This window comes from Xenopus tropicalis, chromosome 1 (assembly GCF_000004195.4).
Source record: "Xenopus tropicalis strain Nigerian chromosome 1, UCB_Xtro_10.0, whole genome shotgun sequence".
In the NCBI taxonomy this organism is placed as follows: Eukaryota; Metazoa; Chordata; class Amphibia; order Anura; family Pipidae; genus Xenopus; species Xenopus tropicalis.
In genome coordinates, this window is record NC_030677.2 from 128,725,597 (window position 1) to 128,742,829 (window position 17,233).

Sequence of the window (17,233 nt, forward strand, 5' to 3'; positions counted from 1 at the left end):
TACCGAAGAGATACAAAGGGCTTTCCACTGGCGACACCTACTGTTGCTGGTGTAAAGCCTTTTAGGAGCGGTTTGTCGTCCGCGATAGCAGAGATCTATCCCGGGCAACTCAACCACTCTGTGGGTTCTTACCCTAAACACAGTTTTACCAGTGCAACTAGTTATTCTAAAGTAATTAATAACTTTCTGGAGCTATAAATACACAAATCAAGATCTCAGACACAAGGCATGACAGCAGTGTAGAGCCACCTAATTAAGAGGATATACTATGTCTTTTTCAAGGGCAAAATTGACCATTACTTTACAAGAATTTTAATATTTTAAGTTAAGGTTCAATCTAAAATGTGACTATTTTCCCAAACATCTGTATAGAATTGGCATTTCTACTGTACAGAGACTACCAAAATATATTCTGCTACTTTCATTAGCTGTCTATTTCACCTTTTTCCAAAAAGATATTTCAAGACTTTTTTATGTTGTTGAAAAGGCATTATAAATCCCCAAAGCAGTATGTGAATGACAGCAGAGTATAACAGACATGAGTTGTAATTCTGGTGCACGTCCTGTGGTTTAAAAAGGAAGGACAGAGGAGACACTGGCTTGAATCATTGCTTATGCTAGCTCTCCAAGGAAACATCTATATCTGTCCCTCTTGATAGACAAACTTAATTAACCTTTGCTATTCTGTCCCAAGCTACTGTTTTAGTCAAAAGCACTGACCCATAAACAATATGTTGCCATCAGAATTCTAAAGTGCTGTGACATCAAGAAGGGATAGTGCTGTCAGCACTATTGGAAAATAAACCTATTATATTATCTCCACCAAGATATATAGATTCAATTCATGACACAGATGAGCTGTCAGACAAACATTATGATAGTGATACTTTTAGCATAAATCTGCAGTGTAGAGGGCAGGATAATGCATATGCTAAGAAGACAAAAGTGCATCCAACCTAGACAACCAAAAGCTGATACTTTTTTAATTTGCCATGTTTAATTTTTGGGTCACCTAAATAGAATACAGCACTGATACATTAAAAAAATAATAAAAATATCTTTTTATCCTCAGTGCATTTTTTCCTCCACAGCTACAGTGAGCTATAGCTACAAGCACATCCTGGCTAATTAACAGTTTGCGATAGTTAAAGGGCTAGGAAACAGTGTTCAGGAAACCCTCACAGGATACCTGACCACTCAGAGTGTAGAGGCCTATGGCCACTGACTTTATAGAACCTTTGCATTTATTAATATGGTATGCAGTATATAACATAGCTTAAAAAGCCCCTTGCGGTGGGTCATATTCAGTTTGAATTACACCGAATATAAAAATTTGGGGCAAACTGACTCTGGCAGCACAATACTTTGCAATGTCAGCAGTTGCAGAGAGCCTACACGTGACCTCAACAATAATGCAGCATTAACTTTCCTCTCCTGTAGACGATCCTGAAGGTAAAACGGCTAAGGTAAAATCTGTACCTTGTATTTATTGTTATACTTTGTATTTATATATTATTATCTTAATAACCCTGTTTGTATTAATCTATTCTACTGTTCAGCACTGCATACATAAGTAGCACTTTATAAATAAAGATAAACATACATACACCAAAAACTGTGCTGGCTTAATACTGATACCACTGCCTAAAGGTAAGTGATATTTTGTATTCCCAGGACCTATGGTCATAGGAATAGAATTTTCTTTCTCTAAAAATGCTACAAAATGACCCTAGTGCTAAAACACAGTTTTTAGTGAAAACCCACTTTTCCAGGGAAGCTATCAGATTCGCTAATTACTGGCTGACTTCTCAACAAAAGATTCACTGAGCCATTTAACAGCCCTCTTCTTAACCTATTAATCTTCCTTCCACATCTGTTTCACAGAGCCTTTATAATGTTCTTGCATATTTTAAAAAGTAACAAAAACTGATAATACTTCATGGATAAGGAATGTCAAAGTGCTAATACCAATCAGTTATGTAGGGCAGCCCTCCATGACCCCACTCACTTACTCATTTTTTTTGCTGCCACTATCGCCGCTGTAGTTCTCATATCGCAGATAGGCTACTGCTGCTCCAAAACCTGACCACAGCAACATTTTTGCAGGTCAGGTTGAGGGAAGGCCTACAGTTCTATACCACACGGATGTGCAACTAATAGGCATTGCATGCGTGTTAAAATGCTGTCAGATAGAGAACCAAAGGCAAAGCACTGCAACTGCAAAGTTATGAATGTCCCGTTCAACACATTTTCAGCAAATCTGCCCTCAGTACAGGGCAATACATATGCAGTTGTAGTTTTATGGTTTCTCTCTGGAAACAAAACAATAACTTATAACAAGTAATTATAAGTAAACCACTTGATACAAGTGTGAATACTGCCCAAGATTGCAGTCATTTATTTAAATAGCCAAACAGCTGAAGTGACACCCATGCCAATTCATTTTTCAATTTCATTTTCAGGTACATGCCACATATTTTGGCAATCTTGTGCACGTTGACATGAAGCTGTTCAGAAGAGTCCTGGCATTCATATTTAGGGTGTTATATCCCTTATATACCTAACTATATGATATTGATAAGATGCTCTTTTGAGACAATTTAGAAATATACAAAAACGCTGTCATAAAAAGACAGTTACCCATTCTGGATTTAATTAATGGACCAAAACTCTATAATTCTAGTACTGATGCTCTCCAGAGGCACAGAGTAAGGGAAAAATTCAAAGAAGAGGAAGATATAACCATCAGCTGTTACAGAAGTAATGATTAATAATTAGGTAAAAACTAAGTAAGCTTTATTAGAAAGGTCTATGTAAATACGACCATAAGCACTCACAGAAAAGCTGCACTCTATCAAAAGAAACACAGGATTTCTTGTCTTCTTTTGTGTAAACATTTTCTTCAGCATCAGATTTCCTCTCTCAGAAAAATCCTTCATTCCTTGGCCGGAGCCTGCACAGCTCTCTCCTCTCTCCCTTTTCCCCCTCCCATAAGAATTCACTCCCCCTCCCATCAGAATATGTGATCTGAGCTACCAGACCCTTGAGCTGCATCACGGAAGCAACAGAGACCAAGCTAAAATGGCAGCTGCCTAATCAGGTATGGTAAAACCTTCTGCAAAATAACTATTGCGTTCTAGCTTGCACTGATGTGGCTAATCTATTGTCAGTAAAATGCCAAAATGACTTTCCTTCTCCTTTAAACTTGTAAAACTTAAAGTTAAAGTATTAATAGAAAACCATGTTGAGTTAGCTTCTTCGTGGTACTCTTGGGAAGGCGTCTCTGGGGGTTCTATGATGACTTCCTAGAACTATGCCACCCCTTGGAGGTGGAGGCCATGGCAGGCCTAGCATTTTGTGAATAGCACCTGTTGTAGGAGGGACTAAAGAAACACTGCAGATATGGCTTTGGTTTTCTTATCCTGATTAAAGAAATAATTTTTACCTCCCATGATCTTTGAGGCCCAGAGTATGATCTGGGAAGTGCCTTTGAATCTTTTTGGCTAAACCAAAGAGTTTATCAAGAGCTTCAAGCTCCTTTCATTCCTCTTGGATCCAAAGCTTTTCTAAAAGAGCTTCCACCACCTGAGACCTCAGCGGCCCCTTTGTTATGTCCAAGCCCTCACCTGTCTATCACCTACAACCATGGGATTTGCCTTCTTGTCAATCACACACAAACTCAAGAAGTTGAATTGCACAGGAGAACTGATAACAAAATGTTTAGAGACACATGTAGAGGAGGCAACATGGGGACCTGGTTTCCAAATTAGTCTGAGAAGTGGGCAGCTCACCAGATGGTAAGAAGATGGCAGCTACACCCCTGCTAAGCCTGGAAAATAGGCATCTGTTTGGCATGTCAGTACTGAATTGACATTTGTAGCACAAAATTTTTAATAACAGGGGATTTTCAGTTCTCTGTATTTTATTTTGCCTTGTAACTTCCAGGGCATAAAAGTGCCTTGTGCCACCTAATTGTGCTGGGAACACAAGAGCTGTAGGCACTGACAGACTAAGGATCCACATTGACATCAAGCATCCTCTGCTGTCTTACCTCCCTGACCTATGTACAGTACAATCTGAACTTGAACAGGGTCACAGGCCAACCTGTGCAGATCACAAACTGACATACCAGTAGCAACTTTGGGGCCCACCAGAGAGCCTGATGCCAAGAATCTGCACACACTTTAATAAGCCACACATCCCTTGGAAGCACCAAAAAAAATATGCACAGCATATGCCACATTATTCACTGTTTCATGAGACAGTTAATGCAATACAATTAGTGATGCTTCTAACCTTTTTTGGCAAGATTCAGCTGAATCCAAATGCTTGGCTAGACACCCAGGATACAGGCCCATAATCATAGGTAATTATCATTATATTATTTATCTCTCTTCTGGTCCACTTCTCTTTTTCCCTTTTTTTCTGTCTTTATTTTCTGCCTCTCCCTACTTTTCTCTCCTTTTTCCACAATTTTCTTCTCCTTTGGATTTGTTTTATTTTATCTCTTTTCACACATTTCTCATTTTCTCCTTCCTCTATTTTCTTCCTGTTTGATCTTGCCTTCCCTTCTGCTTTCCTCTTTTTCTGCTCCTTCCTTGCTTGATTATCCCCCCACCATCTGTTTCTCTCACAACCCATATTCCCTTCTCTACCATTACTTAGTTAAGTACTTGCTAAGTGTTGAAGCACTGCCATTCTCTTTAACTTTTAATGCACTTCACTTTTATACTTTTACACAGCCTGTCATTTTGCCTGTTTATGTGCTTTCCTCAGCACTTTTCTTCACTTTTTTAGCACTGTAATAAAAGAACAATACCAAAAAATTAAAGTATAATGTACTGTCGCACTGTTTGCTTCAGAAACACTACTATAGTTTATATAAATAAGCTGCAGTGCAGCCGTGGGTTTATTCATTCAAACTGAAATAGGGCTTAGGCTGAGAGCACATGGTCCACTCTGTTTTGCCTGAGCTTTGTACTCAGGCAGAGAGAAGCTGATCTGCTCCTAACCATTCCTGTGTGTAGCTCCACTGATAGGCACACATTTTCAAGCAGATATTCACTCTGTTTAGCTGCCCTTAGGCTGTGTCTGTCAGTTGAGCTATTCACAGGAGCGGCACAACTTCTCTCTGTGTGTGTACAAAACACAGGTGGACTGTAGTGGACAGTATACCCTTTGTGCCCTCAGCCTAAGCCCTATTTCAACTTGAACTGATAACCCCATGGCTGCACAGCTGTTGTATAATAGAAACTATAGTAATGTTTTTAAAGCAAACAAACCAGGTTTACCAGTGCAGGGTAACAGAATATTATACTGTAAATACTTTTTAAAACACTTTTTTAATGTTGCGATTCCTTTAACCCTTTCCATATTGCTGATTTCCCAGCATAAACAAAGTAATAACAAAGTAAAAAGTGGAGTAACAAAAGAAAGAGCCCAAAAAGTTAGCAATTTGTTCTTTTTTAAGTTGGGGTGAATGATTAATTCAGAACTGTGCAGGGGGTGACAGGGAGAAGATTAATGCTAGCAGACCAAAAAAGGTGTTCATCATTGGAGCTGTGTGATGGTTGTCAACAAAAAGAAAGTATGTACATGATAAGTTAGAGATATGACTAAGCAGCAAAAGGGTTTATAGTATAATGCTAGATGGATAATATTGAGATGATGGCACTAGAGAGTGCATATGACAAATTACCTGCCACTGATTTCCTGACTGGCTAGGGACATAAGCAGCTGGATGGTTTCTGTGACTATTTTTCATTGATGGCCCACTTATTCCTCCCATGTCATTGCCACTGGTAGATTCAGTAGCCACAGCCATTTGGTATGGAGGGTAATTGTAGAGGTTGTTGTAGTACGGATAAAGTGGAGGTTGGTAGAAATTACTGTAGTAAGGGGAGTCCATAACCAAATCAGATGTGCTCTCCAGATGCCCTCTGCTGGTGATGGAAGGGATTTCTTGAATTAACATCTTGCCTTCTGAAAAAAACAGGAAAGTGTATATTTAGCTGTTTTTCTACTTCATTTTGTTTGAACATATAGTCATAGAACTTATTCTGTCTGCACTTTCTGTACAGTTTACCAGTAAAACTTTATAGACTGTTGCAATGAACATTTTTTCCATGTTTTGGGACAGAGAAATATCTTATTCTTTTTTTAAAGAGCACTTCATATGCCACCAACATATAAAAAAACCCTCTGGCTGCTAGTTATATAGTCACAAAATATATTTTATCTATCTGCAGGTTTCTTTTAGACAAAAGTTTGAACTTGATGGACATGTCTTTTTTCAACCTAAATTACTACGTTACCATATGTAACCAGTTTATTAGTATAAACAGTGCGCTGAATATCAGCTTATACATTTGTCTAATTTTATCTAGGGACTCACAGCCGTTACATTTTGCCTTTTGAATTATTTTAACCACAAGTAACGCATTGTGTGGTTGATTTGTGAACATAGATGCCAAATTGCACCAGTGCAGTTTCTCACAGGAACTAACCTGATCTTTGCTTTCTTTTTATACCTTGTATTGCATTTTTCAAGCTAACTGTTGATTAGTTGTTATGGAAAACTGCACTTGTGCAATTTAGCATCTATGCTAGTAAATCAACCATTGTTTGTTTTAGTACATTAGGGGGCACATTTACTAAGATGCGTTTTCTGGCCTTGAAACGCAATATAGTATAAATTCGAAGTAACCATGATAATTTCTGTAGTTCTAAAATGTCTCGACAATGCTTTTATCGTTCATATGAAAATATTGCAATTGCATTCCGAAAGTCACAAAATTTTCAGGCCGAAAAGTTTGTAAATGCCACGAAAACCTTTCTGGCTTTGAAGCCTTCCAAAGGACTCAATGGCACTCGAAAGACAAAACCTGGCAAAAATATAGTCCTGATGAAAGTGTAACCAAAGCGTTAACGAATTCCAAAATGTTCGTATTCTTTGCGCAAAATGGGGTTTTTTTGTAGAAATTTACTGGAAACCACGAAAAACTTGTGGAATTTTACCGAAATTTTTGCATCCATTCTGAAATGTTCTATAATTTACAAAAAATACAAATATATCTCAAAATTTTGTAAATGGGCCCCTAACAATAGCAATCCGGCAAGATCTTACACTTTAAGGGGCCTCTTTAAAAAAACATTTAAAGAAGTTACAAAAAGTAACAATAACAAAACTGTAGCCTCACAGAGCAATAGTTTTTGGCTGCTGGGGTCAGTGACCCCCATTTGAAAGCTGCAAAGAGTTAGAAGGCAAATAGTTCAAAAACTATAAAAAATAATGAAGACCAATCATAAAGTTGCTTTAATTTGGCCATTCTATAAAATACTAAATACTCACACATGGCTCACACCAATGAAAGGATATCCCTCATATTGTCACTATAGTCCCATTCAGTCAAAACCTGTCTAAAAGTCACTTATTGGCTTGATTCTCCTGGGTCACTCATACGCTGCTGTGCAAAAATCATTTAACTGAAGTACAGCTATGAGTGAAAAAAATGACGGTTTCATGTGACCTATTTGCAGTGCAGATCATAGTAACCTCTGTATTTCCTACAAGCGTTCTACAGATTAACCTAAAGCATAATTGCCAGTTGCTACTTTCACCTGAACATCATGTGTAAACATGTGAAAAATAAATGTGTGTGTTTATCAGCATTACTAAGACCTCTGTGAATAAAATACAGTTGTATTATTCCATGTCCCCATCTTGGGAAAATAGTTATATAACATGTATACAAAGAATATATGCCCTTGGACTTCTAAATTTCTGTGTACACTCAATAACTTTGGAATATGCTGAAACAGACATAGGGACAAATATGTAATTCTTTTGTGGTGGCATTAGTCTATTATTTTGATATACACTGAGAAAAGCAGACTACTGGCAATAGTATACAGCCCTAACTGTACAACTTACCTTTTTTGTTCAGAATCAAGTGCTGCTCATATATGAATTTAACTAAGCTTTGTTTATGTTTTAAGCTGAGTCTTTTTTAAGTAAGTGCTGTTAAGAGGTGTAAATCTTGTACACCCTTCTGGTTTCACATCATTTTGCATACCAGCATTGTCTAATTACTACCTATTACCTATAGGTAAACTCATTTGGGATCACCATGATGTATAGCAATTAAAAACATTTAAATGAGAATTTAACCCCCATAGTACAAAAGCCCCACTCAACTGCCCTCCACAGGTCCCCCTCACCTCTCCCTCATAGCACAGTCTATTACACAGAAAAGTGCCCCTCTGTCCATTATGATTCTCTTTGGGGCAAGTCAGGAATTAGCTTCAACTGCACATGCTCCTGCCAGCTCCGTGTCAGCAAAGAGACCCGAAGAGGATCAGAATGGACGGAAGATGGTGCCTGGGAACTCTGCTACAATGCTCTGCATTTTTATCTCAGGTTTTCAAAATACGGGCACTTTTCTATGTAAAAGACTGTGAGGGAGAGGTGAGGGGGGCTGTTGTACATATGGGTTTAGTTCTCCTTTGAACATTAAATAAATCCAGTAAGATTGTTTGCCAGCAATATAGATTGTGATAGCTTAGTCAGCAATTAGAATTATTTGCTTGAAATTGCACTTTGTGGGAGACTGCTTTCCCATTATTCAGAGCTTTCTGGACATTGGGATTCCCACACCTGTACGAACTTATCTATTACACGTATAAATTCCAGAGTCATAGCATCATTGGCAATAAAAAGGTATGTGATTTAGTTGCTAGGGCATATCTCTGGGCCACAGTTTTCCAAGAGATACCTACAATGGCTATAAAACTACACCAGCTGAAGAAGGCAGGGTTGCCCTGTCTTTCAACTATTATTTGCCACTACAGGGGAGTCACTGACAAATTTCATCAGAGAAGCTACTACTGTCAAAAGTCTATGGTAATAATGGAAAAAATATCAATATCTGCAAATAATATTCTGCTGTATCAAGAAAATCTTAACTCAGACCTCAAAGAAGCTCTGATTATTATCAACCCCTCCCCATTCTCACTAAAACAGGCACAAAATTGAGCCTATATTAACACGATCATGAAGGATACTTCATGCAGGGTATGCCAATGTAACCACCCAGCCTAATGTAATAAATTAACTCTGGAATTAAAGCCAGTCTGGAGGTGATGGTAGTACCTGGGCTCCCTTAGTATGGTATATCAATAGATGCAACTGACTTGCACCAAGCAATCAGATTCTAATTCTGTCACATTTGGTGCATGCTGGAAACAAAGCTATTTACAAATCATACAGATATTGCATGTCACATTGGCAATAGGGTAAAAGGGGTATTAGGTTTATAAGAAGGGGTATTTATATTTCTACTCATCACTAGGGATGCCAAATGCTGGGTCTTGTTTCCATGGTTTGTGAATTCACCAGTTTTGCTCATCACATGAAAAAGGCTTATAGAGTGGAAAAGACATAACTTTCTTTGTTCATAATGTAGGGTTAGCTATTTTTCCTTCAAACAAAATCAGAATAATATTTTATTTCTTGGAAGTTAATCACTAGTTCTCTCAGATAAACTGCATAGCAAACCCTGGAAATGAGATCCTGCATTCAGCATCTAACACTGAGTGATTGTTTGTATTGTGCTGCGCTTCTGACATCATGAGAGGAAGGATATCATTCATTCGGATACCTCTTTTTTTTTTGCTATAGGCATTCACTCCCTTTCTAGCTGTCACTGCCAAGATGATAGGGCCTGCACTGCTTCACTTCACACTTGACTCTAAGGCCATGAAGCAGCCTTGGTGGAAAGTCACTCCCTAACCTTATAATCTGAAACATTAGAACACTATGTTTCTCCCACAAGACAATAATGACGGGGATAGTTTATAAATTTAATTCATCTCTGGCTCTCAAGCAGCAGAGAGGTTATGGAAGTGACAGTCACCAAATTCTGAACATTCTACTCAAAGTTTATTGTTGAGACAATAAGGTTCAATTACATAGTGCTATTTGTAAACAGCAAAATTTGGATGCTAACCACCATGCATTTACCCACACAAATACAAGAGATTTCCAGCATAATAGTGGACATCTGCTAAGCTTTGTCCACAGCTGGTTGGTAAACCTGTGCACAACGTACGCTCATCATTTAAAGAGCACCATTTCACTGCTGCTTCTCTGAAATACTCCTGCTTATAAATGTGGTATAATCATTGTTGAAATTGCTCTAACTACTACATTGCAGAAGCATATTTTAAATCCTTCTTTCACATCCTCTACCTCTCCCTTTTGCTTTTACTTATTGCAGGTAACATTTCTCCAAAACCCACTAACATTATTATGCTGCTTTTCCCCTGCATCCTAACCACTTTGCGGGTATTCTGCTGGAACCCAGCCTGCTGCTTAATCTATCCTATCCTTAAGGTGGCCATACACGCAAGGGTCTGCTTGCTTGGCGAGGTCACCAAGGGAGCAGATCTTCTCCCGATATCCCCACCTATGGGTGGGCAATATTGGGCTACTTTGGTCGTTTCGAATTAGAATGACAGGTATAGGCACAGTCACTTTGGTGACCGCATCAACAAGCCGATGCGGTCCCCAATCCGATTTTTTTTTTTTTTTCAAAGGTGTATTTTATTAACTTTTCATACAAACAAAAGACAAAATATCACATTTAACAATGCAATGAGGAAGACGCATTAGTCTTTCTTTTCCAGGTCTACCTTTAGGATTTGTTACCAATACAGAGTGGGTAGGTATAGCATTACAGAGTGTGTAACTGGTAGTAATTCCCACATCTTGGATCCATCCCCCTACTGAACTTATGTACTCAGGGTATGGGAGAACAGGTTGGGAGGACGTTGGGGGGCTTATTATGTAACTGGGAGCAGGATTGTTCAGTTACCCTCTAGATCACACCAAGGGCCCCAGACTTTGTCAAATTTGTCAGGTGCGCCCCTAATTTCGTACGTGAGTTTATACAGAGGGGCAACCACATTCACTAAATTCTTCCAGGCTGTAATGATGGGCAGGGTAGGGCCCATCCAATGCATAGCGACTGTTTTTTTTGCATAGAACAGTAATATTCTGTAGCGTATCCGGGAGCTGTTTTGGGGAATTATGTTGTCTAGGACTCCTAGCAAGCAGGTTTCAGGTGCAGTCACATTGGGGAAGGCTAGGTTGTTTGATAGGTATTTAGTGACTGCTGACCAGAACTTAGCGATGTGGGGGCATGACCAGATCATATGAAAGAAGTTAGCAGGGCTAGCTGCACATCTCGGGCACTGATCTGTTGGGGTAAGGCCCATCTGGCGCAGCCTTAATGGTGTGATATAGAGGTGATGAAAGGTTTTATACTGTATTAATCTGTCTTTAGTTGATATGAGACAGTTATACATAGAGTCTGTTGCCTCTTCCCAGTCGTCTTGGGTGAGTGCTGGTATTTGGGAGGTCCACCATATTTGTGTGGAGTTAAAGGGTTTGGGGCCAACTGAAAGTAAGTTTTGGTATAGATTTGAGGTGAGCTTTGCTGAGTTGTTAGAATGAAGGGTTACCTCCACTGTCAATGAAGTGAGCTGTGGGGTGAGAGTGTCAAATTGGTCCCTGAACGCTGACCGCAGTTGCAAGTATTTGTAAAAGGGGAGAGCAGGTTGTTGAGCTTTCTCTCGGATCTGTGCGTATGTTGGGAAGGTTGAGTGTTCTGTTAGATCTCCCAGATATTTGATATTGTGGCGCGGCCAGTATATGAAGTTGTGTAGTGATCTAAGTTGTGGTAAGTATTGGTTACCCCAGAGAGGCAGCCTAGACGTAAGTAAGGGTGGCGGGTGTTTGAGTAGAGTGAGTGCAATGGTCCAAGCTTTATGCGGGATAGTTAAGGTTGTTGGTAGTGGGCCTGTATCTTTAAGGTGTCGATATGGAAAGTTACTCAGTCCTTCCAGTGAGCCTAGTATTGTTGCCTGAAGCTGCATATTCGGATTATAAGGGTCATGAATAAAACACCAGTGTAGGTAGTGTATCTGCGAGGCTAGGTAGTAGTGGTAAAAGTGAGGGAGGGCTAAGCCTCCTTCAGTTAGGGGGGCGCAAAGTTTCGTCCAGGCCATTCTAGGGGGCCGATTGTTCCAGACAAATGGCAGGATAATCTGATTAAGCGTCTTAAAAAAAGTTTTAGGGATAAAGACCGGGGCGTTGTGTAGTATATATAGAAATTTGGGAAGATATATCATTTTTATTATATTTATGCGGCCCCAGAGTGAGAGTGGTAGCTTGGACCATTGTGCCAGTCGGGTTTTAAGATCTGAAAGTAAGGGGTCTAGGTTGAGTGACATGTATTTAGTAAAATCCACCGTTATCCAGACCCCCAAGTATTTAAATTGGTTGGTCCACTTTAGAGGTATATTGGGTACTACGGGTTGTGGTTGAAGTGGATCTATAGGACAAAGGATTGATTTATCCCAGTTGATTCGCAGACCGGAATAGTGGCCAAAGTTGTCCACTAGTTGCAACAGAGAGGTCAGCGAATCCCTGGGATCTGCAAGATATATTAGTAGGTCATCTGCATATAATGATACTTTTTCTTTGATATTGCCGTACGTAAGGCCCTTAATACCCGGGGTGTTTCTGATCAGTATGGCTAGGGGTTCTATTGCTAGGGCAAATAATATTGGTAAGAGGGGACAGCCTTGGCGAGTCCCTCTTTCCATAGAAAATGGGGGAGATGTAATCCCATTTACTCTGACTCTTGCCGTGGGACGTTGGTATAACAGCTTGATCCACTTTAAAAATGATTGGCCAAAGCCGAAGCCGGACAGGACCTCCCATAGGTATCCCCATTCAATTGAGTCAAAAGCTTTGGCGGAGTCAAGGGAGGCGACAGCTCTGGTGCCCGTTTCTAAGTGAGGGATTTGTAGGTTGGTAAAGAGTCTCCTTAAATTAATGTCAGTGGATCTCCCGGGCATAAAGCCTGATTGATCAGGATGTACAAGGTCAGGAACCACCCGTTGGAGCCTCACCGCCAGAATTTTGGCCAGAATTTTGGCATCTGTGTTGATGAGAGAAATGGGGCGGTATGAGGAGCAGAGGGAAGGATCTTTACCCGGCTTCGGAATGACCACTATTAGCGCCTCAGCAAAGGAGGCGGGTAGCGCTTGGTTATCATGAGCATATTGCAGAGTTTCTAATAGTTTAGTGGGAATATTTTCAGATAGTGCCTTATACCAGTTGGATGGTAGTCCATCTGGACCTGGGGTCTTATTGGGGGGAAGGGTGGCGATTGCGTCGGCAATTTCTTGCCTTGTAATTGGGGCATCTAGGTATGCCCTATCTGCTGGGGTTAATTTTGGAGTAGGGATGCTTGTTAGGTATTGTACTAGTTGTGCCTTAGTGTAGGTGACTGTAGTTGTGTATAGGTTTTTATAGTAGGAGGCAAATTGTCGTGCCCCAATCCGATTTTTAAACCTGCTCGATCGATATCTGCCCGATTTCAGTCGGGCATGCCCTTCGTTAGTGCCCATACACGGGCCGATAAGCTGCCAAGTCGATCTAAGGGACCGATATCGGCAGCTAGAATTGGCCCGTGTATGGCTACCTTTAGACTATTGGAATCTCCTACTTATTGGTTTTCCAGACTCCCTTCTCTCTACTCCTTCATTCTTAAACTCTGCTGCTAGAATTTTCCTGCTCTCATAAAAGGGAACCTGCTTACCTTGCTGCTCCTTACCTCTATAGGGAACACTATCTCAATCTCTTCAAAAAGAAACTGAGATCCTATCTTCTGGATCACTACAAGATTATCTGGTATCTATCATTGGGATCCCAAAGCTTTTTTTGCCGTCCTATTTGTGCCTGTGTTTAATCCACTGCTTTAGACTGTAAGCTCTGCATGGCAAAGACTTTCTTCCTATTGTGTCTCTTAAGGTGGCCATACATGTTTTATAAATGTGCAAATAAAGGTTGATCGATTTTAATACCAACTGTTGCGGCTTTTTATGCTGACCCGGAGTGCACTGCCAACGTGTGAAGTTTTGTGGCCATACATGTAACAACTTTGATCGTTTGTGTGACCATCGGTACAAAACGAAATGAGGTTTCATACAATATCATTGGTGCGTGTATGGCCAGCTTTACCATATGGCACTTAATCTTTGCATATGTTAAATTATGTATTAATTATTTACTCCAATATTTGTCCTCCTTGTGTGTACTTTTCAATATTGTAAAATTTGACAGCACTGTATATCCTAGTTATGCATACAGCACTCTAGGAGCATAGGAACTCTGTCAAAGGTAAGCAATAAGTACAATGCTGAATTGTAATGGAGTTTTCATTTTTTATTTTTAAAGGTTTTTATATTAATTTTACAAAAACAAAAAGAAAAAATAATAAAATATCTATTAAACAAACATATTTGACACTTACATCAAGGCTTGGTACAAATGTTACATCATATTTACAGTGACATTTCAAAGGTAAAAGACCACATGTAAGGTTTCATTTTGTATGGGTTATACATAGAGTTTAGTCATCTGGTAAGGATATGCAGTGGCTGGCATGTAACCATGGTTCCCATATTTTTTCAAATTTCTTGGGTGGATCATGAGCTGGTTATGAAGATTGTAATGTATATGTTTTTTTATCTGTATAGAACTGCTTCCAGCATTAAGCAAGGTCTGTACCAACAGATGCTACATCTATATCAGCTAGTCCACCACACTGGGCAAAGGGGTATTGCCAGCTCCCAGCAAAAGGTCATCATATCTCAAATGGTATCTGGACTGGCCTGCTACAGTATGAAAATATTTAACAATGCAGTTTTTTTTTACCTGAACTGGTTGTGGAACCTGAAGTAGATGTGCTAGTTGTCTGTGTGGAACTGCTTTCCAGCATCAGGCAAGAGCTGCTACCACCATGCTCCCGTTTTATCAACAACTCAGCTGCAATGGGCAAAGGAATAGGATGGCTTATTCCCAGCTCCTCTTCCTGGGCTTGCTGTCTTCGCAATGCAACCTAGAATATGATATGTGTTTTAAAAAGGTATGATTTTATAGGTCTAGATATATTATACAGCTGTTTTACAGAGATTATTCACTCATGTACATCTTTGCAGGAGCGTATTGCTTAAAGGTATAGTTCAGTGTAAAAATGAAACTAGGTAAATAGACAGGTTGTGCAAAAAAAAAGTCTATTAGACAAAAAAGTAATCTATAAAGGCTGGATTGAGTGGATGTTTCAAATACTAGCCAAAACTCAGCTTCCTCCTTTGCAGCTCTCCAAGCTGTTAAACGTCAATAACCAATCAGTGACATATGGGACATCACTGCTTATGAATCTGACCTGTGTGCTAAGGGCCAAAAGCAAACTAAGTGAACAGTACCATGCGGCCCCACTCAAGTTGCTGACTAACTAAGAGGTTACAGAGCTGCAAAGTAGTAAGTTGTGTTCTGGCTGCTATGTCAGACATCCACACACTCCAATCTTTATAGATTACATTTTTAACTATATTAGAAACATTTTTTTTATTTTGCACAGCCTATTTACCCAGTTTTAAGTTCCTCCTGAAAGCTAATCTGGGGGTGATAGCAATAGGAAGATCAGCTATAATCTGTACTTCAGTTTATCAGAACCATTCACCACTCCCAGCCCAGCATAAAAGGGGTATGCCAATAACTGGCATAAGAGATCCTAAGTGTCACATGTTAGAAGCAAGAAATGGGAGCCTATTAAGTAGCATTAAGTAACTCATAACCCCTGCATCAGGGCTGGAATTAAAGGTATGCAAAAGAGTGCAGGAGATAAGTGGTGGTAATTTTACCAAATGAAAGGGTAATCGAGCAGGGGGACAGTATTAGTGACAGTACTGGGATGGTGTATAGAGCGCAAGGGGGCTGCTGTAGTAAGCAGCCAGAGAGTAGTAGCACAAGAGGTACTTGCCTTGGACACAAGTACTTCTTGTTCCAGCTCTAGCAATTTAAAAGAAATAATCTGAAGAGGAACATTTTAAAACATTCACAGACAACAAAGAGTTATCAAACTGTTCAACACAAGATGGGTTGTGAGGACAAGAAATAAATGTCAGCTGAGATAACTACTGAAGTTAAAGAAATTAGATTTCCCCACCAGCACTTTAAGGGTTTATTCAGCACTAGAAAAGTCACTGTTGTGAAGAAATGGCTTCTAATTCTCTTTCTTGAGGAAGCATTTAGAAAGTACTACTGAGCTGTGTAATATAACTCTAGGTAAACTAATAGCAAAAATAGTATATTAATATAGGGCACTGCTACTTTTGTAATATTAGAAAGATGCCGCAACTGTGAGCAAAAGTCTAATCTTTACTTTTTAAAGAGAAACCTTTTGTAATATACACAAAACATAAATGTTTACAAAGACAAAAGAAAATCACCCATGTTACTTATATACCTTGTATCTATATTGTACAGTAACTTATTAACATCCCCATTTCAACCAACAAAGATAAAAACAACAAACATTTCTGTAACTAATCACAGCAGATTGAGTTATTTGGTGAGAAAAGAATATTAAACACTTATTTTGAAAGTACAAGTATGGGACCTATTATCCAGAATGCTTTGGACCTGGGGTTTTCTGGATAAGTTGTCTTTCCTTAACTTGGATCTCCATACCTTAAGGCTACTAAAACATAATTTAAACATTAAAAAAGCCAATAGGATTTTTTTACTTCCAATAAGGATAAGGTTGGGATCAAGTACAAGGTAATTTTTATTATTTCAGAGAAAAGAGAAATCATTTTTAAAAAACAGAATTATTTGCTTATAAATGAGTCAATGGAGGATAACCTTTCTGTAATTTGGAACTTTCTGGATAATGGGCTTCTGAATAACAGATCGCATACCTGTACAATGCAAATAATTGGAATGGGCACTCACATAAGAAATAGCCAAAAAGTACATCAAACCAAATGAAAATAGTCAAATGGGCTTTCAGTAAACTGTTCAGTATATATTAAAATGCCACATCCAAAAAAAAGTCTACTCAATAATATTATCTCTCACAGTATTGAACCTATTGTTCACATTATAACTGTACTATAGTGTAACTGCCACTCTGTTCCTCAAAGGCTAGCACATTAGGGGGTATATTTTTTATACTGTTTAAAAAGTGGAGTGAAACATTACTGGTGATGTTTTTGCACTGCATGATAAATATACCTCTAAGAAATGCAAATATTTAGTTATTTCTGTGTCTCAAAATGTACTGTGCCCCACTGTCTAAATGTTGGCTTTTTTCAG

At 39.1% G+C, this 17,233-nt stretch overlaps 1 protein-coding gene across 1 annotated transcript in view; it reads right to left on the reverse strand.

Annotated features, from left to right (window-relative positions):
• dmrt1 (doublesex and mab-3 related transcription factor 1) overlaps nucleotides 1-17,233 on the reverse strand; it is a 48,054-nt gene that overhangs the window by 25,166 nt on the left and 5,655 nt on the right. Inside the window, exons 3-4 of the mRNA XM_031890717.1 lie at nucleotides 14,789-14,972; nucleotides 5,699-5,982 (exon numbers count right to left, since the gene is read on the reverse strand). Coding sequence (XP_031746577.1) covers nucleotides 5,699-5,982; nucleotides 14,789-14,972 — 468 coding nt within the window. The remainder of the gene's footprint in view (nucleotides 1-5,698; nucleotides 5,983-14,788; nucleotides 14,973-17,233) is intronic.